At 41.2% G+C, this 12,161-nt stretch overlaps 1 protein-coding gene across 9 annotated transcripts in view; it reads right to left on the minus strand.

Annotated features, from left to right (window-relative positions):
* Nucleotides 1–12,161, minus strand: part of LOC139963233 (complement factor H-like) — a 40,243-nt gene that overhangs the window by 25,950 nt on the left and 2,132 nt on the right. For 7 of the 9 annotated variants that reach the window (XM_071963842.1, XM_071963838.1, XM_071963840.1 and 4 more), the window contains exon 2: nucleotides 7,327–7,551. The exons of 1 other annotated variant lie outside the window; for it this stretch is intronic. In XM_071963842.1, the coding sequence (XP_071819943.1) occupies nucleotides 7,327–7,551 (225 nt within the window). Of the gene's footprint in view, nucleotides 1–7,326; nucleotides 7,552–10,575; nucleotides 10,766–12,161 lie in introns of those variants that run through there. One more of the 9 variants, XM_071963847.1, reaches the window with a different exon arrangement.

The raw sequence follows: 12,161 nt of genomic DNA on the forward strand, positions 1-12,161 counted from the left end.
TATATATATATATATATATATATATATATATATATATATATATATATATATGTATATATATATATATATATATAAATATATAGTCCATACTCCATAAAGACACACAGCAGTCCCAAGTTATATATATATATATATATATATATATATATATATATATATATATATATATATATATATATATATATATATATATATATATATATATATATATATACATATATATATATATTACGTGGGTTGAAAGAAGTGTTTTTCTTGTTAATCAAAACCGAAAAATCAAATGGTTAGTTACTCATTATAGTACTGATATTTTATGCAAAGATACTATACATTGGGCCTTTCACATGTTATGTAATGTTTCATCTTTCACTGGCACACGTTTGAAATATTTTGCCTGATTACATCATCTTTTGTGGAGTCCGACTATAGAGACAAATATAATGTTCACGAACATGATAACTGTCATACGGGAGGCATTCGGGGCCAATGTCCCCCCACCCCCCAATTCGACTATTCCCCCTTTTTTATCAAATTTATTGTTTCGGTAATAGACCCTATGGTGCATCCACACATATTCCACTGCAAACAAATGCTCTGCCCTCCAAATTTGACAAGCTGGCTACAGGCCCGCTCTTATCCAATTTCCTGCATTACACCACGTCTACATTTAACGAAAATTATCACCAAGTGTAGATGAGGAGAAACTGTATAGTTAAATGTACTATTGTCTTACTTTATCGATAGTCTGAGGTCAGCAAGGTTAACACTATAAATAAAGTAGACAATGCGCTAGAGTATAGCAATGATAAGGCAATGCTTTCAAAGTATCGATGAACGCAGATTTCAGCGTTTGATGCTATAATACGCTGTATATAATAAAGTGAAAATAAAACCCGTAACGTAAGCCTACGTCTCTAATTTCGAAAGTTGTAAGCAAACAGTTTTTACACGTACTAACTTTCGATTCCGTACAGTGAGGATGTTTGTGCTATAAGCGAATTGCAGAAGACCTCTATGATATGAATTTATGGGGAATCCATGGTTGCATGTGCTATCAATGGTAGTTTTCAGTTTGTGGAAAATCTTGAAGTTCCGACTCTCCAGCCGCCCCCCGCCCCTTCCATGCACCCATGTACTTCCCCTGTATATTGTATAATCAGGGACTTAAATCCCCGAGGTGGCCCAATGGTGAGCACTAAGCGGGAAGCCATATTCTCTACCAATTACTGGCTGGAAAACAAGAAGAAAGAAGCAGACAGTATATGATGTAACGACACGTCAAAGCTCATTGTTTGTCGTTAGCGTTAACAAGTATTTTCTCCAATCAAATGTTTTAACTTGGGTTGATTCTTTTACATTATTAGACGCTTTACGGGAATTGTTTATTAGATAAAATCTTATAAGGGGTGTCACTTGCTTGATTTATGAACAACTGTTAAGGGGAACTCTCTCTTGTTGACCGATTTTGGAGGTCACTGAGTAGGACGTCTAGTTACGTTCCGGGGGGCCAAAAATGTTAGGTCTGGGTAAATCTTAACCAGCACGCATGTCGTATTTAATCGTGTTTTATTGGTTGATGGTTGTAGACTGGGCGTGGTTTATGTTTATAATAGGGTTAAGTGTAGGTTCACACGTTATAGGTATAGGAAGTAGTTTCTGTTTAAAAGCAACTGCGGGCTCGGACCAGGTTGGTGAGATGGATTCCATGCTCGGACCAGGGGCGGTTCCCGGCTCGGAATAGGAGGGGTAGAACGATTCTGACCATGAGTTAGGAGACGAACGAGTCATCTATTGGCAAAAACAGTGGTGGAACAGCCCAGGAAGTCGGATCGGACGACGAGTAAAATAACCTAGAAGACCAGGTTCAACACTTCGGTTCGACTGCGCCGCAGTTCACCAATCCGCCAACTGCGCCGCCGTTCACCAATCCGCCAACCGCGCCGCAGTTCACCAATCCGCCGACTGCGCCGCAGTTCACCAATCCGCCAACTGCGCCGCCGATCACCAATCCGCGCCGCAGTTCACCAATCCGCCAACTGCGCCGCCGATCACCAATCCGCCAACTGCGCCGCTGTTCACCATTCCGCCGACTGCGCCGCTGTTCACCATTCCGCCGACTGCGCCGCTGTTCACCATTCCGCCGACTGCGCCGCTGTTCACCATTCCGCCGACTGCGCCGCTGTTCACCATTCCGCCGACTGCGCCGCTGTTCACCATTCCGCCGACTGCGCCGCTGTTCACCATTCCGCCAACCGCGCCGCAGTTCATCAATCCGCCAACTGCGCCGCCGTTCACCATAGCCCAATCTTCAGCGCCGAAGTCTATCGTTCTGCCCTCCGTGTCGAGACCCGCCATTAGTAATGTACTGTGTTGTATTTAACTTCATCGACTTCTGAGCATGTGTTAAAACTTGGTTTCGTATTTAATAATTGCCTCTGTAATGCACGACCACTGTGCACCATCTTGACATGTATATAGATCGTAAATAAACGGGTAAACTTTAATATCTCCTGTCGACAGCCTCATTCCTGTGTTCCCGCATTTCCACTCTTCCTTGCGCTCACCACCGAGGACGGCGCGTTACATTGGTGGCAGCGGTGGGATTCCAGTGCGTTCGTTTTGGTTAGAGCGAAGGAAGATGTCGGACAATCCTCCACTCGTCAACCAGATAGGTCCAGTATCCAAGCTCCAGCTGACTTTACTGCCCAAGGGCGAGAGTGGGGAAGCCCCAGACCATGTGGAGGTATGATGGTAGGCCGAGGGGAGATCCCATCCATCGACCGAATTGGGGAACTCCTTTGAGCGCCCTTTTACAGAAGTACCAGAAAAAGAGCAGAAATGACGACAGATTGGATAGGTTAAAATCGATCAAATTTTGGAACTGTGGAGGAATAGGCCACTTCAGAAGGGATTGCCCTATGCTTAAGAAATACGAGAGCCGACCGGATAACGTAAAGAAGACGGAAAACGAGCAGAAGTCGGATTCGTAGGGCGGAGTCCGACTTTCCGCAAGGGGAGCCCGCAATACCACTTTTTAGGAACAGAGTCCGGTCCGTTGGTACCCGTGGTTTGTACGTGAAGGGACAGCTGGAAGGGGTCGATGTGAATTTCTTAGTCGACACCGGGGCTGAGTTCACTGTTATGCAAACCAAGTTCTTTGAGCAACTGTGCGCGAAGAGGGATATGGCCCTTGCCGACGTTGCAGAGAATTTGGCGGGAGCGGACGGTAGACCACTGTACAGTATAGGACGTGGTAGATTCCTGGTAAAAGTGGGGAAACTAGAAGCGATGCATGATATTAGGGTGGCAGATATAGACGCTGATGCACTTCTTGGGTGCGACTTCAAACAGAGATTCGATTGCACGATAGCCGCTGGAAAGGGGGAGATGACCATTGGTGGACTACAACAGAGTACCGTTGAGGAAAAGCTTGATAGGTGCAGAGTTGTGTTAGCAAGGACGGTGGTTGTTCCTGCCTTGAGCGAAGGGATGGCGACGGCCCGAGTCCCAGGCTGGAAAATGCAAGGAGAATCTGCTGTTGTGGAGTGTAGCAAGAAGTTTCTTGAGAGGCACCCCGTGATGATCGCTAGGGCCATTGTGGACCCCAATAAGGAAACCATACCTTTACAACTAATGAATCCGACGAGCAGACCCCTAACACTTTACAAAGGCACTACTGTGGGTGAATGTCTTTCTGTAGAAGAAATAGGCATTAAATAAACAACAGTTGCCCGTCGTACGACCAGGGGGAGAAGCGTTGTAGAATTCACCGAAAAATATGCAACTCTGGACAAACATTTGCAGAAGCTAGCAGAGAAGAGCTCTGCCTACCTTGGTGACGCGGAAGCGATATTGGTGAAGAAACTTCCGGCCGATAATGCAGACGTCTTTGCTTTATGTAAAGGGGACCTTGGGCGCACTGACTTGGTCCAACATGAAATCGACACCGGAACTTCTAGGCCAATTCGACAGGCCCGCGTCGCCTCCCGGTATACCGCAAGGAAAAGGCCGAGAAAGAGGTAGAAAAAGTTGTACTGGTCCGGAAGAAGCAGATTTTTCATTCCCTAGAAGAACTCAAATAGTTGATTGCGTAGCTGTACCACGCACCTCTCGGCACTGGAGGAAACCAGCTAAAACTAGATAGACTGTCCCTTTAAGTTACGCACCAGCCAGAAATATAAACATCCCGTAAAAGATTGGAAAAAGTCCGCAGCGTTGGAGGTCATCGTTGGGTGTGAAGGCTGTAGATGTAAATGTAAATGTTTACAAATACTTTGTTTGTGACGAAAAATAGAGGTTGGCCAGAAAGCTTTGCCCTTCATCAACCCCCATTTTTTAATTGATATCTGTCAGCAAGTCACCAGACCGCCACCGAAGTACCACGGCTAGCGCTAGCAAGGCTGAACTCCTGGAACAAAGACTTCTTATGTCAAGCCCAGACGAAGTTTGACTACCGGAATGCCCCTACCTGCCTAGAATAAATCACTGTTTTAGGTACTACCAGTTAGTGAATTGTTTTGTCTGAAGGCACAGTATTTTTCATACTTGTTCATTTGCTTTCACAGGAATAGCTTATTTCAAACCCTTAATTTGCAAATCGCCGGAGAGAAGTTAGACTTAGTATTATTTATCTTACTGTATGTGCTGTATAGTGCATTGAAGAATCAACTTACCAATCGAAACTGTAAAGACTACCAACGCCTGCCATGTCGAAAGTATACGACCAAGAATTTAAATAAGCCAGACAGAGGGAGAGGAACGACGCACTAACCTATGATACTACGGAGAACGGGGCGCTGGAGACGGTGAGCCGCGAGAGACGCGCCGCGAGACGGTGCGCCGCAAGTTAGATTCCGCCAAAGCGACGAAGCTTCGTTCGGACCTTGTTTTTATTTCTGTTGGACGATTTTACATGTACTTGCTGATTTTGTTCTATGTATTATGATTGCCTTTGGAAACCACACGTTATCATATATGATTTGAAAGACGGAAGTTGATCTTTATTCCAACGTTAGTGCTTTAGTTACGTGGTTTGAACTTTAAGTTTCATAATATTTTCACACTTTATCTTGGACACTTTGATTTTTCCTTGTGTTTGTTATACTGGCACTTTGATTTTTCCTTATGTTTGTTATACTGGACACTTTGATTTTTCCTTATGTTTGTTTAGTTGAGAGAACATCTGTTATAGGATGGACGCTTCGTATTATTCATGCTTACGACTCTTTTCCAAGTCGTAAGTACTGCGATCAAACGGTATGTGTGTACTATGTTTCATTATTTTCTTTTAAAAGAGCTAAGCTAAATGCGGGACGCATTTCATTCTCGGGTGGGAAAGATGTAACGACACGTCAAAGCTCATTGTTTGTCGTTAGCGTTAACAAGTATTTTCTCCAATCAAATGTTTTAACTTGGGTTGATTCTTTTACATTATTAGACGCTTTACGGGAATTGTTTATTAGATAAAATCTTATAAGGGGTGTCACTTGCTTGATTTATGAACAACTGTTAAGGGGAACTCTCTCTTGTTGACCGATTTTGGAGGTCACTGAGTAGGACGTCTAGTTACGTTCCGGGGGGCCAAAAATGTTAGGTCTGGGTAAATCTTAACCAGCACGCATGTCGTATTTAATCGTGTTTTATTGGTTGATGGTTGTAGACTGGGCGTGGTTTATGTTTATAATAGGGTTAAGTGTAGGTTCACACGTTATAGGTATAGGAAGTAGTTTCTGTTTAAAAGCAACTGCGGGCTCGGACCAGGTTGGTGAGATGGATTCCATGCTCGGACCAGGGGCGGTTCCCGGCTCGGAATAGGAGGGGTAGAACGATTCTGACCATGAGTTAGGAGACGAACGAGTCATCTATTGGCAAAAACAGTGGTGGAACAGCCCAGGAAGTCGGATCGGACGACGAGTAAAATAACCTAGAAGACCAGGTTCAACACTTCGGTTCGACTGCGCCGCAGTTCACCAATCCGCCAACTGCGCCGCCGTTCACCAATCCGCCAACCGCGCCGCAGTTCACCAATCCGCCGACTGCGCCGCAGTTCACCAATCCGCCAACTGCGCCGCCGATCACCAATCCGCGCCGCAGTTCACCAATCCGCCAACTGCGCCGCCGATCACCAATCCGCCAACTGCGCCGCTGTTCACCATTCCGCCGACTGCGCCGCTGTTCACCATTCCGCCGACTGCGCCGCTGTTCACCATTCCGCCGACTACGCCGCTGTTCACCATTCCGCCGACTGCGCCGCTGTTCACCATTCCGCCGACTGCGCCGCTGTTCACCATTCCGCCGACTGCGCCGCTGTTCACCATTCCGCCAACCGCGCCGCAGTTCATCAATCCGCCAACTGCGCCGCCGTTCACCATAGCCCAATCTTCAGCGCCGAAGTCTATCGTTCTGCCCTCCGTGTCGAGACCCGCCATTAGTAATGTACTGTGTTGTATTTAACTTCATCGACTTCTGAGCATGTGTTAAAACTTGGTTTCGTATTTAATAATTGCCTCTGTAATGCACGACCACTGTGCACCATCTTGACATGTATATAGATCGTAAATAAACGGGTAAACTTTAATATCTCCTGTCGACAGCCTCATTCCTGTGTTCCCGCATTTCCACTCTTCCTTGCGCTCACCACCGAGGACGGCGCGTTACAATACATTCCTACGCATTTTATACTTCTGACCTGAAATTTTATGCATGCTTGACAATTGAGTTTGAAACTCTTATAAAGGACAATTGTCTAACTAATATTCATAATTACCATATCTGTGTGGTACTAACTTCAAAGAAGTTTAAGTAATGCTGAATGTTCAATTCACAGCAACTAACGATTCTTTGTCGATTTGAAGTTATATTAAGATATTCATAGTGTCAAGCCCATTCATCTCAAACCCTCCGAGTCAATTGGAAGTACGCAGAAATATACCTAAACGCAGTTTTGTCAATACAAAGGAAGCACATTGTGTATTGTCTCGTTAACGACCAGAGCTCCCATCTGGTAATCAACTTGTCGATCAGATAAAATATTATGAAGGAAGTAGGCTTTACCTAGGAAATACGTTTTACTATGATCATTCCCTTAATTTGACATTTAAAATTGTAAGTATTTTCCAAGCGATACATATCTTACATTTATCTATAGTAATTTCTGCCACGCCTTCAATAGTGTAATGGTGTGACACAAACGCAAGAGTGTGTCACTTCGTAACAAAACAATTATAAAAATAATATTTTACGATTTAAGAATGGTTAACTCTCCTTAACGGCACGTAAATTTGGTTGTTACAATGATTGATTTAGTAATTATATACGGTTACGTACGCAAGCAATGTAAATCATACAGTCCATCTTCCCATTTGTCTGGTCTACACAGGTATGAATTATCGGTACTAGATAGTTGGTAGTTTTCACTACAGGAGCAACTTATGTTCGATCCGTCACCGTAACACGGGGGTGCTGTGTCGCCGGCTCTCTCAATATTGCAGCTGACAGTTGAATGCATCCGGGTTTCATTGTAATGACACTGTGTGTACCTGTCGCATCCACCTGAAGTCCAATGAAGAAAATCAACGCAAAAGTTTTAAGTAAACATGAATTGGTTTATATTCATATGGAAGTACAGCTACGATATTGTTAAAACAATAGTTTCCAATGTCCTTTAACATTCGCAACCATTTGTCCATAAAGATATTTGCTCTATTGCACCAAAAAAGTGTCAACGAAATTATAATTACAAGATGATAAGAAATATGTACTTCTTTGCGGGTGTAGCGGGGCACATTCGCTTCCTCACACAACCCCCCCCCCCCCTAATAAAACAATCTACAGTTCCGTAAAATTTCCCAAAAGTAGAGGGCTCAGCAACAGTTAAATAAGCTTGCTGTGTTAACATTTACACATTCTGTCACTCTCCTGTTTAACAGGGAACATTATCCACATTGTGTTCATTTCTCGAGCTATAGGCTGATCTTTGTGTGTTGAATTAATTCTTTCACGAACAATCGCAAGTCAAGATCAGTGACTCCACAACCCAAGATATATATATATTATCAAGCCTTATGTTACATATACATGATAGGATAGCAGGGAAAATTATGGTCATCGTCGTTCGGCGCAACAAGTATTTAGCCAAGCGACGAAACAGTTGTCATATAATGTATATGTATGTATGTATGTATGTATGTATATATATATATATATATATATATATATATATATATATATATATTTATATATATATATATATTTATATATATATATATATATATATATATACATACATACATATACATATACATATACATATACATATACATATGCATATACATTACGTGGGTTGAAAGATTAAGTGTTTTTCTTGTCAGTCAAAACCGAAAAATCAAATGATTAGTTACTCGTTATAGTACTGATATGTTATGCAATGTGACTTTACATTGGGCCTTTCACATGTTATGTAATGTTTCATCTTTCACTGGCACACGTTTGAAATATGTTGCCTGATTTCATCATCTTTTGTGGAGTCCGACTATAGAGACAAATATAATGTTCAGGAACATGATAACTGTCATACGGGAGGCATTCGGGGCAATGATCCCCCCCCCCCCTCAATTTCGACTATTTCCCCTTTTTTAACAAATTTATTGTTTCGGTAATAGACCCTATGATGCATCCACACAAATGCCCCTCCAAACAAATGCTCTGCCCTCCAAATTTGACAAGTTGCCTACAGGCCCGCTGTCATCCAGTTCCCTGCGTTACACCACCTCTACATTGAACGAGAATTATCACCAAGTGTAGATGAGGAGAAACTGTATAGTTAAATGTACTATTGTCTTACTTTATCGATAGTCTGAGGTCAGCAAGGTTAACACTATAAATAAAGTAGACAATGCGCTAGAGTATAGCAATGATAAGGCAATGCTTTCAAAGTATCGATGAACGCAGATTTCAGCGTTTGATGCTATGATTCGCTGTATATAATAAAGTGAATAAAACCCGTAAAGTAAGCCTATGTCTCTAATTTCGAGAGTGGTAAGGAAACAGTTCTTACACGCAGTAACTTCGATTCCGTACGATGAGGTTGTTTGTGCTATAAGCGAATTGTAGAAGCCCTATACAAATGACTTGATCGGGAATCCAAGGTTGTGGGTGCAACCAATTGTAGTTTTCAGTTTGTTCCGACTCTCCAGCCGCCCCCCCCCCCACCGCCCCTTCCATGCACCCATGTACTTCCCCTGTATATTGTATAATCAGGGACTTAAAACCCCGAGGTGGCCCAATGGTGAGCACTAAGCGGGAAGCCATATTCTCTACCAATTACTGGCTGGAAAACAAGAAGAAAGAAGCAGACAGTATAAACATTCTTACGCATTTTACACTTCTGACCTGAATGTGTTTTTCAATGGTTACACTGATATTATTCGTTATTATTGTAACGACTTCCCAGATAATTATAACCAATATGAAAGGGTAATAACACGGAAAATGATTGTATGTTATTGGCATGTGATGTAATAACCGATGCATGCCTACATGATATGCACAGTAACATGTTGACCGAGCGAAAAGTTGTGGTTATAATTTTCGGGAAGGCCGTTACCGCCTCCTTCCACCAAATCAAATTGGGCTCCGACGCCTATGCCCCCAATCGCATCAGAAATAACCTCTAATGATTAAAACTTCAGATAATTTTATCACTCCTTTCAAGTTCATTGTGCAATGCCCTTTCCTTCCCTACCCATCAAGCCCCCATGTACTTTCTCCGAACCAACAGTAACTCGCAGACGCGTCCTCTCTTTGGTATACTCTTAAACTGAAAGGCATTGTGAAGTCTTGGTAATGGAATTGTTCAAAGCTGTAGCAGGTTCGCATGAGTCCTACATAGTTCCTCCCGCATCACTACCCCCCTCCCCCACCCCCTCCACCCACCCGAAAAAACCCAAATATATATAATTCCTGTAACTAAATGGCAGGCGTTTCTGATCACTTGCTTTGCTGTTTCATTACCGATATAGTACAAGATAAATTCCCTGAAGAAGAAACACTTGGCATCAAATTACATAAGCCCCGATATTCAGACTGAGACAGTTCACAACTATAGTGTATTGTAAGATTATAATACTACAAATTTGAGGATTCCAGATACAACACGGGTAATCCATTCAGATAAAGATCAGCTTAAATTGTCTATAGGCTATGTCATGTAAAGGTACAGAGCTTATATGGTATATATATATCATGATCCTTATGAACATAGGCGTAGGAGGCGGAGGTTGGGGGTGCAGCCCCCCTACCCCACCAACATTTTTTGTGGAATTTAGGGGAATATGATGAGACATTTTCGGGCACCTACCGAAAAAAAATATTGCAATGTGTTTTTCAATATTATGGTTAAACTGATATTATTATCACCATTATTATTGTAACGTCTTCTCCAACAATTATAACCAATATGGAAGGGTAATAACTGATGTATGCCTATAGGATTTGCACATTAACATGTTGAACGCTCCTATACGCCTGCTTATGAATGCGATTAGAACCCGCACAAGAGGTGGCCAAGACAATTACCGGCACAATTTCCAAGGTTCGTCCAGAATACAACCATCAGACAGAAGAGTATTGGTAGGTTCCTCATTATGTATAAACTATCCATGATGATGAATGTAAAGGTCATAAAGATCTTTATCTTCCAAAATTGTAATCGTAACTTCACCGTTCGATTAGAGAAACTGTGAGGAACTATTATTCATAATTACCGTGTCTGTGGGGTACTAACTTCAATGAAACTTAAGTAATGATGAATATTCAATTCACAGCAACTTACAATTCTTTGTCGATTTAAAGTTATATTAAGAAATTCATAGTGTCAAGCTCATTCACCTCAAACCCTCCAAGTCAACTGGAATTACGCAGAAATATACCTAAACGCAGTTTTGTCAATACAAAGGAAGCACCTTGTGTATCTTTATTTATTGATGTAAAATTTGAGACAACAAATCTCTTTCTATAGGAGTTATTTATTAGCCCCCTGACATTCCAATATCCAATTTTAATGATGAACTGTCAAGCCTCATGAATAATTAAGTGTTGTCAGTAAGACTTGCTATATCTGTGGTGATGTAAGTATTGACTTGTTAAAAAGTGATCATGATTCTAATGTATCCAATTTCTTAGATTTAATTTATTCCCATTCTTATTGTCCACTTATTTCAAAACCAACTAGAATTACTCCACAATCAGCCTCACTCATTGACAACATCTTTTGTAATGATACTTTTGTTAACTTAAGCTCGGGGATTCTATTATCAGACATGAGTGACCACTTGCCTGTTTATTGTTGTAGGGATTTTAAGGCTCACTCATTACCATGCTCCAAAGACTTTTTTACCATAAGAGGACCAGTAAAGGTTCTTTACGTAATATCAATTTAGAACTTTCTTCTTTTGATTGGAACCTATTAAACAATCTCCGAGATGTTGATACTGCATATAACGTTTTTGTTGATAATGTTAACAATATAATTTCTAAGCACTGTGTAGTTAAGCAATTTGAAAGAAAATCCAATACTATTCGCTCACCTTGGATAACATCAAGTATTTTAACTTCAATTTCAAAAAAGAATAAATTATATAAAAAGTACCTTCTTAATCCTTCTAGTACCAATAAAAGTAAAAATACTCTTTATAAAAATAAACTGACAAAAATTATCAGATTAGCAAAGAAGATGTATTATGAAAATTGTTTCAAAGACAATAAAAATAATTGAAAGAAAACATGGGATACGATTAATAAAATTCTTGGTCGTACTTCAATCAATACTCCAATTGATGAAATTAAAGATAATGATTTGTTAATTACAAATAAATTTGACATGGCCGAGAAATTTAATGACGTTTTGGCTAATATAGGTAACAACCTTGCAAGTTCTATTCCCACTTGTCACTCAAAATTTACAGATTTTCTTACTGATAGTACCCCATCATCTCTATTTCTCTCACCAACCAACTCCTCTGAAATAATCAATTTAATACTGCAATTGAAAAAAGGTTCTTGTGGTCTTGATAATATTTCTGTTCAGTTTCTCCAAGAAAATCGTTTATTATAGCTGCCCCTCTTTCATATATTTTTAATTTATCAATATCTACAGGTGTTGT

The sequence above is a fragment of the Apostichopus japonicus genome, chromosome 21, assembly GCF_037975245.1.
Source record: "Apostichopus japonicus isolate 1M-3 chromosome 21, ASM3797524v1, whole genome shotgun sequence".
In the NCBI taxonomy this organism is placed as follows: Eukaryota; Metazoa; Echinodermata; class Holothuroidea; order Aspidochirotida; family Stichopodidae; genus Apostichopus; species Apostichopus japonicus.